General features: G+C 41.2%; 1 protein-coding gene across 1 annotated transcript; it reads right to left on the bottom strand.

Annotated features, from left to right (window-relative positions):
- Window positions 1–364: 364 nt before the first annotated feature.
- On the bottom strand, window positions 365–1,815 carry LOC136516397 (ocs element-binding factor 1-like). Its single transcript, XM_066509784.1, has one exon. It carries the CDS (start codon window positions 1,198–1,200, stop codon window positions 763–765), a length of 438 nt encoding a protein of 145 aa, XP_066365881.1. The 5' UTR covers window positions 1,201–1,815; the 3' UTR covers window positions 365–762.
- Between the last annotated feature and the right edge of the window lie 20,412 nt (window positions 1,816–22,227).

Below are 22,227 nucleotides of genomic sequence, written 5' to 3'. Positions count from 1 at the left end.
GCCCGCCGGCGACGACCGCCGGATGTGAATGTGAATGAATGTTTGACTGCCCATGATGTGCTTGCTTCTTCTACATCCCTTGCTGCTAACAGAACTCCTAGATTGCTTTTCTTGTTGCAAATATCTGGGTTATGTTGGGTAAATCCGAGTATCGAGTGTTCCGTTTCCTCTGTTCCGACCGAGCTCGATTGCATTTCATTCACCAAGCCCTCGCTTCGCTGTCCAAAATCCAAATCGAGCTTCCTGTTCTTTACATCCGTTCATGTGTGCACATGCAGCAAAGAGGGAGCTCACACATTGGATTCATTATCACAGAATTCAATCAGTCACAGATGGATAACAAATCAACAGAAAAGGTCACAGATTTGGGATGTAAGCATTTCACATACTAATACAACATATATATAGGTTCATTCAGCTTCGCATGCCAAGATATTACAACCACAAACAATGATGTTCTCCGGCACACTTACACATCCTTGAAAATGTCTCACCACCGGAGCACCAATTGCTACATTCACCACAAGTTCATAACCACACGACAAACTGATCATTACTAATAGTCTAGATTAACACTACCAAGAAGCAAACCATGATGATTAAATAGAGAACAGGTACGCAGCAACAGGCTGTTGCAGAGACACGACGACACAAACTAGCACATGGGCATGTAGGAGTAGTAGATGGCAGCAGTAGGTGACCACTGACAATGGCAACACTGTATAGGCCACGGCCATGTCTTGCTCCCCCGCCGGCGCAGGCTCAGAACCCGATGGGCTGCATCGGAGGGAACGACGACTGCCAGGGGCGGAGCATGGGGTCGTCGGTGACCATCTCGGGGATGTCGACGGCGGCGCCGGCCATCTGCAGCACCTCCAGGACGCCGCCCAGCGACTGCAGCCGCCCGGACAGCTCCCCGTGGCGGGCGCGCAGCACGGAGTTCTCGCCGTCCACCTTGGCGAACAAGGGCTCGAAGGCCGCGATGCGGGACTGCGTCGCCGCGTTCTCCGCCTGCAGCCGGGCCACCTCCGCCACCAGCTCCTCCAGCCGCTGCTGCTTCCGCGCGCGCGACCGACGCGCCGACTCCCTGTTCGACAGCATCCGCTTCCGCTTCCGCTCGTCCGCGGCGATCTCGCCGCCGCCGCCGCTCACGTCCGTGTTGTTGCTGTCGGGGCTCGAGCTCCGGCGTGACGACGACATGGTCTCGTCGGATGATTGATTCTCCTTCCTTGTTCTTGTAGGACAGCTCAGCTCAAAAAGGAACTTTTTTTGGAAGGAAGGGGAAAAAAGCCGAAATATTCAATCGAGAAGAAGCTAAGAGAGAGATCTATCTATCTAACCAAAGAAAGAAAGAAACAAGGGATCAGCAGGTGGAGTTCTTGGGAAGGAGAGGGCGAGAAGTTCATGAGAAGACGTAGAACCAGTACAGGAAGGCGACGGAGAAGGAGTGGGAACGGCGGATGCGGAGCACGCTCAGCTTCATCGGAGGACGGCGTCCGTTAGAGAAACTGGTGGGTAAACATGGGAGACGGCGGCCGGTGCTCTGCTCCCCGGTGGATGGATCTACACGGGACAGGACTAAGGAAGGACCGGGGAACAAGAATTCGAGGAAGGCAAGGGGGCTGGCTGCAATAGTTCCTTACGGAGGACTCGACTCGCAGAAGGAGAAAAGGAGCTACGAGGACCTGAATGCAAGAAAAAGAGATGGGGCAGGGACTTAGCAGAGAGAAAGATGGCAAGGGCGACCCAGGGGCTCTATTGCATATAGATAGCACCAGGAAGCTTGTGGAAACGGGGAAGGTTTAGACCGTCCCACGGAGGGCGTATTTATAGCTGGAGCGAAGGGTAGTTTGGGGATTTCGGGGATGGGGGAAGGTGGTGCCTGCGACGGCATATTCTTTCCGGATGCCAGCTTGCCCACGGGACCGCCACATGTTTATCTGCACGTTTGCAGTTTGGTACCTGGTGGTGTTTGAAATTTGTGACGGTGGCCATGGGCCACTTTTGGAATTTACTTCGTGCTTTAAGTTATGGCCCTGTTTTTTACACTATTTCAGCAGTACTTTTCAGTGATCGAACAATATATTTTCTCTCATAATAAATTAGCACAAGCTAAATTTCAGCGAAACGAACAGGGCCTATGTATTTAGCTATATAACAGTACCGTCATTGAGCCACTAAAAAAGTTTTCCTTTACTCAAAAAATAATTTAGTCCCGTGGTTATAAACTTTGGCCGGTTCATTGGAGCTTCAAGTGTTTGCAACTACAGCGTTTTTCGTTTAAATTACAGTGGTTGGCTGCGGATGAAAAGCTCGGTACCTTGAAGCTATAGTGAACGCTCCTCTTGTATCAAGTCTCTATGAACGATATTATCAGGCCTGTTTGGCAAGCTAGCTATAGTTACAGGAACAACAGCTAATCAACAAATGCAGCAACAACAAGCTAGTAGTAGATGCAGCTGCTTAAACGTGAAGCGAAGAGGCCATTAAGTATTAACATAATGAGTTAGATTTTTTTAGAGTTAGATCTCATTTTTTTAGTAGTGAGTTCACTAAATACTTTTCCAAGAGAACACAACGTCTGTATTCCAAGAGAGCAACTCCATGGGAGACAACGTTTGTATTCCATGGAAAAACGGCGTGAGTGAATAAATACGTAGCGAGGAAATTACATGTTCACGGAGGACCGAACGAGAAGAATGCAGATGAGGCGGCCCGCTGACCGAACGACGCTGACGGGGCGACGGTGACCCGCTGGCTCCCTTCAAAGCGCGGTTTCCCAGCTGGTCCAGGTCATTAAATTTTCTTTCCAAAAGTGCCCCTTTTTCTTTTCTATCGTACCGAATTTGCCCACCGTTTACATGTTTCGAATGCAAACCGTGTCTATCCACCGGATTAGTAGAAGCCGGTAGGAAGGCGCTCTCTCCCCCACAAAAACAAGAGCGGATTTATTTAAGCAGAAGCCGTGTCGCGCTTGCCAACCGCTGATTAACAAATTTTATTTGGTTTTGATTTGCCCACTGATGCTGCTGCACAAAGCAAAGGGCTCCTTTCTCTTGTCTTGTTGGGGAAAAATGATGGTGGATCAAAAAAAATTTTTGGACCAAACTAACCTCTGGTGCTCCTACTGTGGGAGCTTATCAAATCAGCTCCAAGGAAAGAAAAATAACAGCGACTTGGTTGGTGGAAGTTTGGAGAGAAATATGTTGATGGAGGTGTTGACATGGCCCTGTTTGGCTTACCCCATATTCAATTTGTTCGGTTTGTTTTTTCAGACGGAATAGTATTTTTCTTCCCAACAATTCAGGCAGAACAGTATTTTTCAGCTAGTTTCAGCCAAGATTCAGCAAGCCGAACGGGGCTATTAATATTAATTTGACTGGCGGGAGCCGGACAGAACGGTGTGATACTGATACCTTTTTGATAATATCTACTACTACGAGGATTAGGGATATTCTTCTTCTAGGTAAACTTCTCCTCTCGTGGATATCTCCTTTCCGATAAGGAAAGAAAGAAAAACTTGCCGCTGATTTATTTTTCTGGTTCCCAGAATACCATCAGGTCGGTGCCCTTGCCATGAGGGTGGAAATGGAACCCCTTGTAATAAACTACTTCATAGACTTAACATTTTGTTTGTTAACCTTCCAATTAAAGGTGGGTTCGTGAGGACCCAGGCGTAGCTCGGCGAAATCAATATACTTGAATAATAATCTCAGGACTTTCCATGTATGCTGCTTGTATATGCGGCTCATTACTTTTTAAGTGGTAGATGACATATTTAATATATTTATTATAATATAAAATATGTTTGGAAGTCCTCATAGTACTAGAATGTGTATGAATATACTCCCTCCATGTTCCCAAGAAAATTGTTTTTAGGTTGTCTTAAGTCAAATATTTTAAACTTTGACTATAAATAATTTTTTATGTTAGAGTTTGAAAATATGAAAGTGGTGTGAGTATATTCATCTCAAAATGTAGTTTTACAAAAGTATGTATTGACTATATTTTATAAATATTATATTGCAAAAAGTACCGGTTAAAGTTGTTTTTAAAACCATGTCGATGTTCAAAACGACTTTCTTTAGGGACATGGAGGGAGTACAAAGATAAATAGGATTTTTTTTTATGAAGTGGAAGAAAGTCTATTAATAGGGTACCATAAACATCCATGTTTCAAAGTCGCTGAACGCAAAGAAATACAGTATATGCTAGAATATACCCAGAGCCCTTTAATAACAATCTTCACCTTTAAACCATGCTAATGATTATCTAATTGTAACTTGTCTAAACTCAGTAACACTTAGGATAGCAAACAAAAACACATAGCCCTCCAATCATCCATAACGACATGTATCAAAACTTGAAAACACCGCATGGTCCAACGTCATGAGGGCTTCCCAACACAAATTTAACATGTTGAAAGAACATCGTCTGCCTCGTCATCAAACATGTTAAAGAGACAATAGTCTTGGCACTGAAAGTACCAGCACTGCTAGAGCTAGAAGCCCGGATACCAGCTCGGTTGTCGTGAGATCAGAATCCAGCGAGCCGGTAACACATAGATGCAAGCGGGAAACTCAGCCTGTTCGGTTGGCTGGTTTGTATCGTTGCTGGTTCGTGAAGAAGTACTGCTGGCTGATTTGTGTGAGAGAAAAAGACTATTCCGATTGAAAATTTACGATCGTTTACGACAAGCCATAGCCAAACGAGCGAGCTGTCTATTATCCCCTAGCCGCATCGACCCTGCAAAAACAAAAGTAAAATGAAGACCAGCGTATTGGATGCCTAGAGCGATAGGCACACCAAAGATCTCTTGGACAAATAAGGTATGGCGAGCAACCGACCGCCAGCCCATGGAACATATTTTATTCAATGTAATGTTAAATCCTAAAAAAACTATTAAACTTGAACGACGAAAGGAGGTCTTCACCCATCTTTATCGTGGCTCCAGAAGCCGTTTTTCGTGGCTCCACTAGGCTTCTAGTTTATATTTTAGAAAAAAAAAAAGAAAAAATCTCTATAGTGTGCCAAATTCCTAAGAAAGTTTATACCGGTACTAGTATATTTTCGAAGGACAAGCCACGCCGTACCGCTATTGGATTTTTGGAGAAGAGAAGCGTCTTTATTTTGAGTTTATTCAGATCGTCGTGAAATAATATTTTTCTCTCGTAACATTTTAGTATAAAAATCAACTTAAGCTAAATTTCAACGTGAGCAAACAGGCGAGGTATATTTTCCGCCTCTCTCTCTATTGGGTGGCAGAGTCACGAGAATCCACACAGGAGTACAGTTTGGCACTAGCTGTACCCGTGGTTTTTGTTGGTGCTACGACTGTTGGCCACAGACAGATCTGCCGTATCGCAGCTGCAGCAGTAGCATAACGTGGGCTGAGGGCGTCCTCAACAGCGTTTACAAAACGCTAGCTGACGTGGAGGCTGAATATAATTTAAAACTAAAAGATTAGATAGTGGCATGTATTGTCAGAGACTTGGAAAATTTCGGTAATCGTGCGAGCTAGGCTCTTGTGCAAGCGCTAGCTCGGTGGATTTCTGAACCCTCATTCCTTCTCATTGGCCAGACGCTGCTCCTAGCTAGTGAACAGGACACCGTTGGGGACGCCCTGAAGGATTGGGGTCCCCGCCGGCAAAAAGTCAGCAGAAACAGCCGTGGTGATTCGCATGTTGGTATGGTAGGTAGTGCAGGCGTACAGCGGCCACCGACGGGTGACGAGGCTCCGGCCGCTGGTATTGGACGACACGGCGGATGGGCCCCTCCTCAGTCCTCACTGCTCACTGCCGCGACCGAAACAGCTAGCCGCACCAACGGACCACACAAAAGCCACATGCCGTCTTGTCATGTCCTATCCTTATACGTCCAAAAAAATGAATATATACTTGCTCCATGAAAAAAAAATACAATTCTAGATTTTGGATTAAGTTAAACTTTTCTAAATTTGATCAAGTTCATAGAAAAAAATATCATCATTTATACGTCTCTAATTAGATTTACTATGAAAATACTATGTCGTATAATAAATCTAAATGTTACTTATTTGATATCATAAATGTTAGTAAATTTTTGTATAGATTTAGTTAAACTTAAGACCGTTCAACTTGCCCGAAAATCAGAATTATATATATATTTTTGGAACGGAGGGGTGATCTATGTGTCTAAATAGGTGTACTATGAAAATACTAACCTTTTAAAAAGATAGCATTAATATTTATGTACGCTACATGAAAATATATTCTATAGCTAATCTATTGATACTTACTCTCTCCTTTTCCAAGTGTAAGATGTTTTGATTTTTATAGACATATTTTTTTACTATGCATTTAGACATAGTGCATATCTAAGTCCATAACAAAAGCTACAAACCTAGAAATGTCAAGACGTCTCATAATTTAAAACCGACGAAGTATTTGGTATCATAAAATTCAGTTTTTTATAGATTTAACTAAACTTAAATTTTGTATCATAAAAGTCAGTTTTTATGAACTTAATTAAATTTAAATTTGTTTGACTTATCGAAATTAAGTTATTTCTGGGATTGAGGGAGTACGGTAGGAACTTTTGTAGCCTGTGTAGCATGCAGCAGCGAATATTGTTTTCAAATTTCCATTGCATTTTTTTGTTAGAATAGTTTCTTTTCTACGATGCTCCTTCCTTCTTTTTCTTTTTCTTTTTCTTTTCCTACGCTACTTTTCCTTGTGCAGCCTGTAGCAGCCATTTCTCCTTTTTTAACTTCAAGTCTAAAGGGTGAGCTATACCATTTTGTTACCTTTTAACAACTTATTCTAGGTCAAATATTTTTAATTAATTTTAACCCTGTTTGTTTCGCTGAAATTTAGCTGATGTTGATTTCTTGTGAGAGAAAAACACTGTGCTGAAAAGTACTGCTGAAGCAGGAGGTTTATATAGGTTCCGTTTATGTATTGCTAGCCAAAGTTACAAAGCTTGACTCGTGAACTTACATTTGTGACCAGAAGATGCACTTCTCTTCCCTGCAAATGAAATATGTATCCTCTCATCTTCCACTGTGCAAAATACCAGAAAAATGTTAGGATTGTCTCTGTTGGAGTTTCATGAGAGTTTCATCTGCATTAAATAAGTTGCCATATAGGTATTTTTAACGACATGACAACGTATTTAAGAAGAGAGAAGAAATGAGTTTCATCTCTTGGCACGATTACCAACACTTTATGAGCCACGGAATTAAATGTCTATGAAACTATAGAATAAAATTTTTATATTGACAATAGCCGTTTCATCCAAGTTTCATTTCATTGTATATGAAATGACAGTATTAGAAATAACGTCATGAAACTTCCACTGAGACTGCCCTTAGCAGCATCTATCACTTCTCCCATCACCTAACTCATCATTTATCCTCAGTATCTATAAATGCATTTGAAAAAGGAAGGAGAAATATGTCCGGTCCCTACACTCTTAGCTCTAGTATTCCCTACATTTATTTTTCAGGCAACGCACCTTTTCAATTCCGGCCTCAATTATGCTTTAAAGTAACAAGTGGGTGAGAACAAGCTTCGACCTTAAGGCACCATCATCCATAGCCCTTAAGCTACCTCAATTTCTCCATTACTTAATTTGTTTAACCTAAATCTACACCTCCCACTTGCATTTTAAAAGTGCATTTGCCCCATATGTGGATTTTGGTGTATTGATGCCATCCAAATTAGGGACTAATGTGATCTTAATGAGATATGTCGCAGCAATTAGTTCCACGAAAGATTTAAAGAGTTGATAAAGGTGAAATAGTGTCCCTCAATTCTTGAAGTTGAAAAAGACGTCGAACTCAAAGCGAACCTTCAAGTTTACATTTTTTTGCTTTTGAGTTTAGGTATGCTGTACAATAAAGAGGGATGCAAACTTAATTGATCTGAAGAAGATAGAGTACTCAAGTATAAAATTAAAATCAAAGAAAGACACTCTAGCACTTCATGAGCATGTAGAATAGTTTTTTTGTGACTTTTGGTGTCGAAAGTCCCGACATAAGCCAGAACTCCCGACCATCGGAAGTCACGACTCACGCCGGAAGTCCTAACGCCTAGTCACTTAGCCTGCATAGTGACTACGGCCGTCGGAAGTCCCGACGTGAGTCGAAACTCTTGACAGTCGAAAGTCCCGACACCTGGACTTAGCTGGTTGGCTGACTGCGCCCGTCGAAAGTCCCATGTACGTCAAGAGTCCCAACCGTCGGAAGTCCCGATTCAGGTCAAGAATCCCGACATCTGGCCACCTGGTTGCCCTGCAGACCGTGCGCGTCGGAAGTCTCAACGTACGGCGGGAGTTGTGACGTTGACGTGTTCGTAATGACTTTGACCTTGCATGAACAGTGTTCTTTATGGGTCGGAAGTCCTGAGATCTACGTCAGAACTTCTGACGTAGATCTGAACAGTTGGATTTCTCCCTTAAGTATAAATAGTTGTCTCCTCTCTTCTAACCGTTACTAACTCATTCATTGTGACCTACTCACGTCCAAAACAACTCTCAAGCATTCAAGACTCCCCTCTCCTCTCCCTTTGCTCCAATCTTCGACCCCCCTAGGGTTTTGAGTGAAAGGAGAGTGGATTGAGTGAAAGCATCACTTTGGCAAGCTTGAGCACTTAATTTCTTCATCAAGCCATTTGGATTTGCGTCTATTACTCTTGGGGCTTTGCCCATAACCAGCTAGGCGTCGCCCAAGAGGCTCCATCTTGTGGAAGAGCCTTGGGAAGTTTGTATTACCATTGACTTCCAAGTGGAAACCTCGAGTGACCTTTGTGGTTGCTTTGAGATAGGCGAGGAGGTGAAAAAGACTTCAACCTTTGTGGTCACCTCAACAACGAGGACGTAGGAGCTCCTTTGTGGGGTTGCTAAACCTCAGAATAAATCCTTGTGTCTCATGTGCTTATTGTTGTTGAGATTTGTGCTATCACTTTTATTCTTGTGTCTCTTCCTCCCTAAAGATTTTCTTAGGGTTTGGACTCGATCTATGGTGTGGTGATCTTTTGGCGTTAAAGGAGCAACCCCAACGCGTTACCTTACCACTAGGAAGTGGGGTTGTAAGTTATCAAAGTCACAAAATTCATTTTTGCACTTATAGTACATTTCTCATAGGCATCGAGACTTCTGATAGTTTGTGCCGGAACTTCTGACGACGTCGAGAGTTTTGACCCAAACTGTTGGGACTTCCGACAGTTGCTAACAAGTGACTTTGAGTTTTGTGTAGAATTTTTTAGATACGCTTATTCACCCCCCCCCTCTAAGCATTGTTTAGATCCTTTCAATTGGTACCAAAGTAAGGTCTTCTTTTAGCGCTTCACTGTGTGAGAAGAAATAATGTCAGAGTCCGACACGATGCAAGATGATGCCGCCGAGATGGCCAAGAAGATAGCTGAAGAGTTGATGGCTACTGAAAGGTCCTAATGGCTAGAGGGGGGGGGTGAATAGCCTAATAAAAATTTCTACAACAACACTTAACAAAATGGTTAGACAATTATGAGGCAAAGCAAGTATTGCGCTAGCCTACTCAAGATGCAAGCCACCTACCACAATTCTAGTTTAGATAGTGTATATTCACACAAAAGCTATGCCACTACCCTATGTTAGTGTGCTCTCAAAGGCTAACTAAAGAGCCACACCAACCAAGCAAGCAAGCTCTCACAACTAGCTACACTAAAGAGCTTGTCAACTAGTTTGCGGTAAAGTAAAAAGAGTGATCAAGAAGGTTATACCACCGTGTAGATGAAGGTACCAATCAATCACAAGGAAGAATAACAACAAAGACCAATTACTTTGAAATCAAATGATAAACACAATGATTTTTTTACTGAGGTTCACTTGCTTGCCGGCAAGCTACTCCTCGTTGTGGTGATTCACTCACTTGGAGGTTCACGCGCTAATTGGCTTCACACGCCAAACCCTCAATAGGGTGCTGCACAACCAACATAAGATGAGGATCACACAAGCCACAAGCAATCCACTAGAGTACCTTTTGGCGCTCCATCGGGGAAAGGTCAAGAACCCCTCACAATCACCACGATCAGAGCCAGAGATAATCACCACCCTCCGCTCAATGATCCTCGTTGCTCCAAGCCATCTAGGTGGCGGCAACCACCAAGAGTAACAAGCGAAATCCACAGTGAAACACAAACACCAAGTGCCTCTAGATGCAATCACTCAAGCAATGCACTTGGATCACTCCCAATCTCACTATGATGATAAATCAATGATGGAGATGAGTGGGAGAACTTTGGCTAAGCTCACAAGGTTGCTATGTTAAAGAAAATGGCCAAAGATAGTGAGCTACAGCCGGCCATGGGGCTTAAATAGAAGCCCCCACGAAATAGAGCCATTATACCCCTTCACTGGGCATATCACGGGCTGACTGGACGCTCCAGTCCAACTGACCGGACACTACTCCTCAGCGTCCGATCACCCGATGGCGGCCACATGTCTCTTGCGTTCAACTATGAACGATTGATCTCAACGGTCGAAATGTTGACCGAACGCTCCGACAGAGCTGACCGGACGCTGGACCCTCAGCTTCCGGTCGTTTACAGTTAGGGTCCAAAACATGTTTTTGCCGACCGAACATGTCCGGTCATGCTTGACCGGACACAGCTCAGCGTCCGATGCTTAACCCTAATTACTGTGCCGACCGACAACACGACCGGACACAGCCTTTTAGCGTCTGGTCGTAGAGCGACCCAACGTCCGGTCAGTTGACCGACGCCAGTGTCATTGCGACCAACTCTATTTCACCTCTAACTTCTTCACCCTTGCTCAAATGTGCCAACCACCAAGTGTATCACCTTGAGCACATGTGTTAGCATATTTTCACAAACATTTTCAAGGGTGTTAGCACTCCACTAGATCCTAAATGCATATGCAATGAGTTAGAGCATCTAGTGGCACTTTGATAACCGCATTCCGATACGAGTTTCACCCCTCTTAATAGTATGGCTATCAAACCTAAATGTGATCACACTCTTTAAGTGTCTTGATCACCAAAACAAAATAGCTCCTACAAGTTATACCTTTGCCTTGAGCTTTTTGTTTTTCTCTTTCTTCTTTTCAAGTTTAAGCCCTTGATCATCGCCATGCCATGATCTTCATTAGCTTCTCCACTTGAAGTGTGCTACCTATCTCATGATCACTTGATAAACTAGGTTAGCACTTAGGGTTTCATCAATTCACCAAAACCAAACTAGAGCTTTCAATCTCCCCCTTTTTGGTAATTGATGACAACCCTTATACAAAGATATGAAATAAAATTTAATTGAATCCATGTTGCTTGCCCAAGCATATTTACCATGTGTAAAAGGATATGGACAAGTTTCATGAACCCCAAATGGTAGCAATTGCTCCCCCTACATATGTGCTAAGAGTTTGGATTGAAGCTTGCACATATGCTTAGATAGGAAATATATGAGTTAATGTCTACCAAATGATGCTAAGGTATAAAAGATAGACCTTTGAAGCGTGATACTAATCGGAGTGCACCAATATACCATCCTTAGCACCATGGTTAGCTCAATATCACTTGGAAACATACTTTGGAAAGATACCACTTGTAAAGACTTACTTGGAAATGAAAGTTATCTAGTGATTTCATTTCATCATTCATTCTTACAACTAACATATATCACACAAGCATGGATATTTTGAATTTTAGAACTTATGCCATGCAAGCAAATATATGAAATGCACATTCAAATGCATCATATAAGTTCATGAGCTTGCTCCCCCTACTTATGTGCTCAAAATTTTAATTGATCCCTTTTCTTTTTCTCTTTTCTCCCCCTATGTCATATATCAAGTATACCTTTATGTTTCTCTCCCTTTATGATATTTCTCCCCCTTTTTCACTATTTTTACTACTATCTTTGTTTCTCTCCCCCTTTGTCATCAATAACCACAAAGGTTTTAAATATAGATAGTATTACTTATAGGGTCGAGATTATCAATGTCAATCAATGGGGTGAGGATCATTTTTCCAAATTTGGTCTAGTCTATATTATTTGCCAAAGATATTTAACTCGGTTTGATCCAAGGACAAGCTTCTTCACACCTCCAAATAAGGGTTATCTTATACCATGTTGAGTTAAACACTTATAGCTCATTTTCTAGATTAAACACTAGGTTTACAAGCCCATAAATATGTCATATGCTATCACTAGATCAAGTCAAGCATAGAAGCAATAGTGATACCATATAGACATCAAAATCATTTGATTTTCATGAATGAGCCTAATAACATAGAACCACTTGAAAGGTTCTAATAAAATTGAAAATGTGACTAGATGCACTAATCATGTCCTTAGCAAAGATGTATGTCATGCCAATCAACTTTTACCTTGGATTGCTCGAAGGAGAGGCATGTCATATGAGTGGGGGTGCATCAATACATATTTGAGAAATCCAATATATTCAACTCATTCCTTAGCTTGCAAAACCTTTTCTCATCCAATGGCTTGGTGAATATGTCGGCAAGTTAATCTTCGGTGCCTACACTCTCAATGCAAATGTTCCTTTTTTGTTGGTGATCTCTTATAAAATGGTGGCGGACATCAATGTGCTTTGTTCTTGCATGTTGAACCGGATTATTGGTTAGCTTGATTGCACTCTCATTATCACATAGCAATGGCACTTTCTTGAACTTGATTCCAAAGTCACTCAAAGTGGCCTTCATCCAAAGTATTTGTGCACAACAACTACTGGTGGATATGTATTTGGCTTCGGCGGTTGATAATACAACACTATTTTGCTTCTTTGATGACCATGAAATAAGTGATCTTCCCAACAATTGACATGTGCCCGAGGTGCTCTTCCTTTCAATCTTGCATCCCGCATAATCCGAGTCGGAGTAACCAACTAGCTCAAACTTTGCTCCTTTGGGATACCACAAACCAATATTTGGTGTATGCTTCAAGTACCTCAATATCCTCTTTGTAGCCTTCAAATGACTTTCTCTTGGTGAGGCTTGAAATCTTGCACACATGCATACACTAATCATGACATCCGGCCTTGATGCAGTCACATAGAGTAGGCTTCCAATCATAGACCGATACAATTTTTAATCCAGCATATTTACACTTGCATCACTATCCAAGTTGCCATTGGTTCCCATTGGTGTGCTAATGACTTTGCTATCAATCATACCAAACTTCTTGATCATGTCCTTGATATACTTGCCTTGACTCACAAAAGTACCATTCTTCAATTACTTGATTTGAAGACCAAGGAAGTAACTCAATTCTCCAATAATGGACATCTCAAACTCATTAGCCATCATCTTTCCAAACTCATCACAAAATTCTTGATTTGTTGATCCAAATATGATGTCATCAACATAGATTTGCAATACAAATAGATCTTTTCCAATCTTCTTGATGAAAAGAATGGTGTCAATCTTGCCCATTGTGAACCCTTTAGAGAGTAGGAAATCCCTCAATCTCTCATACCATGCTCTAGGTGCTTGCTTCAAGCCATACAATGCTTTCTTCAACTTGTATACATGGTTGGGTTTCTTATTATCTTCAAAACCAGGAGGTTGCTCAACATATACTTCTTCATTGATGTAGCCATTGAGAAATGCACTCTTAACATCCATTTGATAGAGCTTAATGTTGTGGGCACAAGCATAGGCTAGCAAAATTCTAATTGCTTCTAATCTAGCAACCGGGGCATATGTTTCTCCAAAATCAAGACCTTCAACTTGTGTATAGCCTTGTGCTACTAATCTTGCTTTGTTCCTTACTACTATCCCATCTTGATCTTGCTTGTTTCTAAAGACCTATTTGGTTCCAATCACATTGTATCCCTTTAGTCTTTCTACCAATTCTCATACTTGATTTCTTATGAAGTTATTCAATTCTTCATGCATAGCATTCACCCAATCAACATCCTTTAAAGCTTCATCTATCTTCTTTGGTTCAATGGATGACATAAATGAGAAATGCTCACAAAATGATGCCAATCTTGATCTTGTTTGTACACCTCTTGAAATATCACCAATGATAGTATCCAATGGATGATCTCTTGCAACATTGGTCGGTTGGAGGATTAAAACTTGATTGCTTGCACTTGCTTGATCATTGGGTTGAGATGATGTACTAGCCACTTGATCTTGTTCATTGTCATGAGATCCACTTGTACTATCTTGATTTGTATCATCTTGCACATTTGAGTTGGAGAGCACTTGCACTTGATCATCTTCATCATCATTCACTTGTCTAGGCCTCAATTCACCAATGTCGATGTTCTTCATGGCATTTGAAAGTTGAATGCCTCTAACATCTTTCAAGTTCTCATTCTCTACTTGTGAACCCTTAGTTTCATCAAATTCAACATCATGAACTTCCTCAAGAGTACCACTATCTAAATTCCAAACTCTATATGCTTTGCTTGTAGTGGAATAACCAAGTAGGAATCCTTCATCACATTTCTTGTCAAACTTGCCCAATCTTATGCCTTTCTTCAAGATATAGCATTTGCAACCAAAGACCCAAAAATATGCAATGTTGGACTTTCTACCATTCAAGAGCTCATATGGTGTCTTCTCTTTCAATCGGTGACAATAGAGGCGGTTGCTATAATAGCAAGTCGTGTTGATAGCTTCGGCCTAAAAGGATTGACTCACATTGTACTCACTAAGCATAGACCTTGCCATATCAATGAGTGTTCTATTTTTCCTCTCAACAAGGCCGTTTGATTGAGGTGTGTACTTGGCCGAGAATTGATGTCTAATTCCAAATTCATCACATAACTCATCAATTCTAGTATTCTTGAACTCACTACCATTGTCACTTCTAACTCTCTTGATGGTTGTTTCAAACTCATTGTGAATGCCCTTGATAAATGATTTGAATGTTGCAAATACATCACTTTTGTCCACTAGAAAGAATACCCATGTGTATCTAGTGTAGTCATCCACTATCACAAAGCCATATTTGTTTTCACCGATACTAGTGTATTCTGTTGGCCCAAATAAATTCATGTGCAATAACTCAAATGCTTTACTAGTGCTCATCATATTTTTCTTAGGATGGGTGTTTCCAACTTGTTTGTCGGCTTGACAAGAGCTACAAAGCTTATCCTTTTCAAACACAACATCTTTCAAGCCTCTAACCAAGTCATGCTTAACCAATCTATTCAATTGTTTCATTCCAACATGACCAAGCCTTCTATGCCATAACCAACCCATGCTAGACTTAGTGAACAAGCATGTAGATAATTTAGCTTCACTAGCATTGAAATCAACCAAGTATAGATTTTCATATCTAAAACCTTTGAAGATCAAGTTAGAGCCATCTACACTTATGATCTCTACATCATCTACTCCAAATATACATTTGAATCCAAGATTACACAATTGAGCCACGGATAGCAAATTAAAGTTCAAGCTCTCTACTAGCAACACATTGGATATGCTCATGTCATTGGATATTGCAATCTTACCAAGCCCTTTGACCTTGCCTTTACCATTATCACCAAATGTGATACTATCATAACCATCATTGCCATTGGTGTTGATTGAGTTGAACATTCTTGCATCACCGATCATGTGTTGAGTGCACCCACTATCAAGAACCCAATGCCTTCCTCCAGCTTTGTAATTGACCTATAAAAGAAGATCAATTCTTTTTAGGTACCCAAACTTGCTTAGGTCCTTGAAGGTTAGTCACTAGGCTCTTTGGTACCCAAATGATTTTCTTCTTTGAGCCCATCCATGGTTTACCAATGAACTTAGCCTTTACACCATGTGTACCCCTAGTAAGCATATAACATGAATCAAGCTTAATAGAGGATACATTAGCATTTTTGCTCTTATTTTTGCATTCTTGCTCTTTGTGACCAACTTGCTTGCAACTAGTGCAAAACTGACCATTGTTCTTTATAAAACTAGTCTTGTGAGGAGCAAAGGTCACCTTGCCTTTCTTGGGGGTATAGCCCAATCCCTCTTTGTAGAGAGAAGCTTTTTGGTTACCCAAGCACATAAGCAAGTGGTCCTCACCACCATAAGCCTTAGCTAAGGTGTGAGTGAGCTTAGTGACCTCCTTCTTGAGGTTCTCATTCTCAACCACTAGTGAGGTATCACAAGTGAGACCATCACTACTAGATGAGATAGAAGTAGAAGTGCTACAAGAAGGGTTAGTAGGAGCAACAATGATAGGTATGAATAGTGATTCATCAATTATATCATAAGTTAAACCTACATTGCAAGTTTCAACATGCTTCTTTTTATTTTGCTCATCAAGCAAAGAGGAATAAGCCTTTTCAAGCTTTTTGTGAGCTTTGCCAAGCTTCTCATTGGCTTCCTCTGGCCTCTCATGAGATGCATTAAGCTCATCAAAGCTTGCTTAAGGGTTTTTAGTTCCTTACGCAAGCTTTTGCATTCCCTTCTCTTGATGTCAAAGTGTTCTCTAGCATCTTCTAGCATATCAAATAATTCATCCTTAGTAGGTTCATCATTATTACTATCACTATCATTTTCATTTTTATTTTCATTTTCATTGTCATCATTATGTTCTTTATCACTTTCATCATCACAAGTTTATACCTTAGTGGCCTTAGCCATGAAGCATGATGAAGATTCGAAGAGAGAAGGCTTCTCATTGATGGCAATGCTTGCAGGAACCTTCTTCTTGGTGGTCTTGTGATCATCACTATCATTATCATCATCACTTGAGGAAGTATCACTATCCCAAGTGACTACATATGAACCACCCTTCTTCTTATTGAAGGCTATCTTGTCCTTCTTCTCTTTCTTTTCCTTCTTGTCCTTCTTCTTGTTCTTCTTATTGTCATCATCATTGTCGCTATTGTATGGGCATTGAGCAACAAGATGATCTTTGCTTCCACACTTGAAGCACCTTCTTGACTCTTCTTTGTTCTTGGATGAAGACTTCTTTCTTCTAGCATGGTAGCCCTTCTTCACCATGAACTTGCTAAATCTTTTGACAAATAGAGCCATCTTCTCATCATCATCATCATCCCATGATTCATCTTCTTCATTTGATGTTTCTTGCTTTGCTTTGCCCTTGGATAATGTGGCTTTGAATGCCACGCTCTTCTTCTTCTCATCCTTCTTCTCATCTTTCTTCTCCTTCCTTTCTTCCTTCTCATCATCATCTCTATAAGTATCATCGGTCATTATATCTCTCAATACTTAGTTTGGTGTCATGGTGTCCAAACTACTCCTCACTAGAATAGTGACCAATGTACCAAATCTTGAGGGTAAGCATCTCAAGAACCTATGGGAGAAGTCCTTATCCTTCACTTCTTCTCCAAGTGCTTTGAGATCATTGATAAGCACTTAAAGCCTATGGAACATCTCCGGCACACTCTCATCATCCTTCATCTTGAAGCTTGCAAACTTTTTTTTGAGAATGTAAGCCTTTGCACCCTTCATGGCTTGAGTGCCCTCAAGTGACTCTTCTAGCTTCTTCCATGCCTCATGAGCCATCTCAATATTTTTGACTTGCTCAAATGTTCTTTCATCAATTGCATCATGAATAGCACTTAGAGCAATGTCATTGTTTTGGAGAAGTACTTCTTCGGCCGTGGTGGGATTCTCCGGATCTTCAATCTCAACTTTTGTTTCTACCACCTTCCAAACCTTCCTATTGATTGACTTGATATAAGTTGTCATCTTAGCCTTCCAATAGGGATAGTTGGAGCTATCAAATTGGGGTGTCTTCTTGGTGTTGTTGATTTGAGCCATTTTAACACCAAAGGTTATTAAGCCTTGAATAACGATGACCTTGGCTCTGATACCACTTGAAAGGTCCTAATGGCTAGAGGGGGTGAATAGCCTAATAAAAATTTCTACAACAACACTTAACAAAATGGTTAGACAATTATAAGGCAAAGCAAGTATTGCGCTAGCCTACTCAAGATGCAAGCCACCTACCACAATTCTAGTTTAGATAGTGTATATTCACACAAAAGCTATGACACTACCCTATGTTAGTGTGCTCTCAAAGGCTAACTAAAGAGCCACACCAACCAAGCAAGCAAGCTCTCACAACTAGCTACACTAAAGAGCTTATCAACTAGTTTGCGGTAAAGTAAAAAGAGTGATCAAGAAGGTTATACCGCCGGGTAGATAAAGGTACCAATCAATCATAAGAAAAAATAACAATGAAGACCAATCACCTCGGAATCAAATGATGAACACAATGATTTTTTATCGAGGTTCACTTGCTTGCCGGCAAGCTACTCCTCGTTGTGGCGATTCACTCACTTGGAGGTTCACGCGCTAATTGGCTTCACACGCCAAACCCTCAATAGGGTGCTGCACAACCAACACAAGATGAGGATCACATAAGCCACGAGCAATCCACTAGAGTACCTTTTGGTGCTCCGCCGGAAAAAGGTCAAGAACCCCTCATAATCACCATGATCGAAGCCGGAGACAATCACCACCCTCCGCTCAATGATCCTCGCTGCTCCAAGCCATTTAGGTGGCGGCAACCACCAAGTGTAACAAGCAAAATCCGCAGCGAAACACGAACACCAAGTGTCTCTAGATGCAATCACTCAAGCAATGCACTTGGATCACTCCCAATCTCACTATGATGATGAATCAATGATGGAGATGAGTGGGAGAACTTTGGCTAAGCTAACAAGATTGCTATGTCAAAGAAAATGGCCAAAGATAGTGAGCTACAGCCGGCCATGGGGCTTAAATAGAAGCCCCCATGAAATAGAGCCGTTATACCCCTTCTCTGGGCATATCATGGGCTGACCAGACGCTCCGGTCCAACTGACCGGATGCTGCTCCTCAGCGTCCAGTCATCCGATGGTGGCCACGTGTCTCTTGCGTTCAACTATGAACGATTGATCTCAACGGTCGAAATGTTGACCGGACGCTCCGACAGAGCTAACCGGATGCTGGACCCTCAGGGTCCGGTCGTTTACAGTAAGGGTCCAAAACATGTTTTTGCCGACCAGACGTGTCCGGTCATGCTTGACCGGACATAGCCCAGCGTCCAATGCTTAACCCTAATTACTGTGCCAACCGACAACACGACCGGATGTAGCCCTTTAGCGTTCGGTCATAGAGCGACCCAGCGTCTGGTCAGTTGACCGACGCCAGCGTCATTGCGACCAACTCCATTTCACCTCTAACTTCTTCACCCTTGCTCAAATATGCCAACCACCAAGTGTATCACCTTGTGCACATGTGTTAGCGTATTTTCACAAACATTTTCAAGGGTGTTAGCACTCCACTAGATCCTAAATGCATATGCAATGAGTTAGAGCATCTAGTGGCACTTTGATAACCGCATTCCGATACGAGTTTCACCCCTCTTAATAGTACGACTATCAAACCTAAATATGATCACACTCTCTAAGTATCTTGATCACCAAAACAAAATAGCTCCTATAAGTTATACCTTTGCCTTGAGCTTTTTGTTTTTCTCTTTCTTCTTTTCAAGTTTAAGCCCTTGATCATTGCCATGCCATGATCTTCATTAGCTTCTCCACTTGAAGTGTGCTACCTATCTCATGATCACTTGATAAACTAGGTTAGCACTTAGGGTTTCATCAATTCACCAAAACCAAACTAGAGCTTTTAGCTGCTCAAGTCAAGTTTTTCGAAGATGAAATGAATAGGATGCAAGATGAAGGAAGAATAAAGCAAGAAGGTTGATGATGCAATAAGTGGCAAGAATGATGCAACAAGTGGCAAGAATGAAGCAAACAAAGATGTTGCTAGTGATGTTGGAGCCGGTGAGCATGCTCATAGAAAGGGAATATATTCAAACGTGAACTTCAACTATAGACAACTCATCAAAGGTTCACCTCTACATACTTCTTCCGTCAACATTGGCAAGCCACCTCACTTTGATGGAACAAGATACACCAATTGATCCTACAAGACAAAGATGCATCTCATTGTCGTAAGACTTTGGGAAGTTATAGATGTCGGTGTGATGATTCCTACCGATGAAGATAGAGAGATAACTCTGAAAGAAGTGCACAATCTCCATCAAAATGCACAAGCCATAGCATTGCTTGTGTCAAGCCTAGGTCCAGATGAGTTTAGAAAGGTGAATGGAATGGAAAGTGCAAAGCAAATTTGGAATACTTTGAAAGTATCATTTGAAGGAGATAAGAGTGTGAGAAAAGGCAATATTGAGTTACTTCATGGTGAATTGGAAAGATTTGTGTTCTTGTAAAATGAAACAACATAATCCATGTTTGATAGGCTTATAGCATTGGTCAACTGCATAAGACCTTTTGGAAGCACTGAATGGGATGACAACAAGGTTGGTAGAAAGATGTTTAGAACCTATAGAACCAAGAATAATATGCTAGTATCCATGATCATGGAAAGGTCCGGTTATGATGAAATGACACCCTAAGAAGATCTTTCAAAGCTCATGCATCATGAGTGTCTAGATGAAGATGCAATCAATGCTCACAATCAAAATCCTAATGCAATGGGGTACAACAAGAGTATGTTGGTGCCCAAAAGAGGAAGAAGATTATGAGGAGTATTTGGGTGCCCAAGTTTTATGTGACTAACCCCCTAGACCCAAATCCTTTTGGGTACCTAAAACAAAAGCTTGAATTGTCATGTAGGAATATTCCTCTGGTGGAACATGTTGGGTGGTGGATAGTGGATGCACTAATCATATGACTAGAGAAAAGGACATGTTCACATCATTTAAACCTAGTCATGACCAAAGTGGAAACATTGTGTTTGGTGACAATGGAAAGGAGAAGTTCTCAGTTTGGGTAAAATTGCTATCTCAAATGATAATTCCATTTCTAATGTTTTACTTATGAATTCATTGAGATATAATTTGTTGCTTGTTTCACAACTTTGTGAGATGGGCTACAATTATCTCTTTACGGATAAGGGTGTGGAAGTCTATAGAAGGGAGAATTCCTCAATTGCATTTATGGGTCATTTAAAAGGGAAACTCTATCTAGTTGATTTCACATCAAATAGAGTAAATTCTGAGACTTGTTTAATGGCAAAATTTAGCATAGGTTGGTTATGGCATCGTTGACTTGCCCATATTGAGATGAGGAACTTGGCCAAACTTTAAAAAGGCGAACACATCCTTGGACTAACAAATGTTTCTTTTAAGAAAGATATGATTTGTAGCGCATGGCAAGTGAGAAAGCAAGTTAGAGCTAAACATCCTGTCAAGAATGTTGTGACAACTGAAATGCCATTGGAATTGCCTCATATGGACATATTTGGACCCGTCACTTATATAAGCCTTGGTGGTAACAAATATGGTTTCATAATTGTTGATGATTATTCTCGTTTCACTTAGGTATTCTTTTTGCATGACAAGAGTGAAGTACATGGCATCTTCAAGAAGTTTGTAAAAAGAGCCCAAAATGAGTTTGATGTCAAGATCAAGAGTGTTAGAAGTGACAATAGGATGGAGTTTAAGAACACCAACTTTGAAGAGTTCCTTGATGAAGAAGGCATCAAGTATGAGTTTTTAGTTCCATACACTCCACAACAAAATAGTGTTGTAGAGAGGAAGAACCAAACGCTCATAGAAGCCGCAAGAGCAATGTTGGATGAATACAATACTCCAACCAACTATTGGGCAGAAATGGTCAACACGGCATGTCATGCCATCAACCGCTTATATCTCCGCAAGAAAAGAGAAAAGATCACCTATGAACTTCTAACCGGTAAAAAGCCTAAGGTGCACTACTTTAGAGTTTTGGATCCAAGTGTTTCATACTTAACAAGAAATCCAAAAGCTCAAAGTTTGCACCAAAGGTTGATGAAGATTTCATGCTTGGTTATGGTACTAATGAACATGGATATGGTGTTTTCAATAAAATCACTGGTTTGATTGAAATCACGGTAGACATGACTTTTGATAAAACCAACAGCTCTCAAAAGGAGCAAGTCAGTGTTGATATTGTAGGTAATGAAGAAGCTCCACACAAAGCAATCAAGAAGCTTGCCATTGGTGAAGTAAAGCCCATCAAAGACAAAGACGAAGAACATGTTGTGCATGTTGATCTTGATCCAACCATTCATCATGTTTCATCCAATGAACATAGTGAAGCTTCTACAACAAGAAATAATCAAGATGGGAGATCAAATGAAGCATAAGGTCATTCTCATGAAGATAGTGTCAATAATGAGCAAGCTCAACCTCAACGCAATAATGAAGAAAGAAGTGAAGTCAACCCTTCACAAGCTCATGGTTGTGATCCTCCAAT

This window comes from Miscanthus floridulus, chromosome 17 (assembly GCF_019320115.1).
Source record: "Miscanthus floridulus cultivar M001 chromosome 17, ASM1932011v1, whole genome shotgun sequence".
Taxonomy (NCBI): Eukaryota; Viridiplantae; Streptophyta; class Magnoliopsida; order Poales; family Poaceae; genus Miscanthus; species Miscanthus floridulus.
The sequence above is the reverse complement of the archived record's forward strand: the minus strand, read 5'-3'. Positions and strand labels throughout refer to the sequence as shown.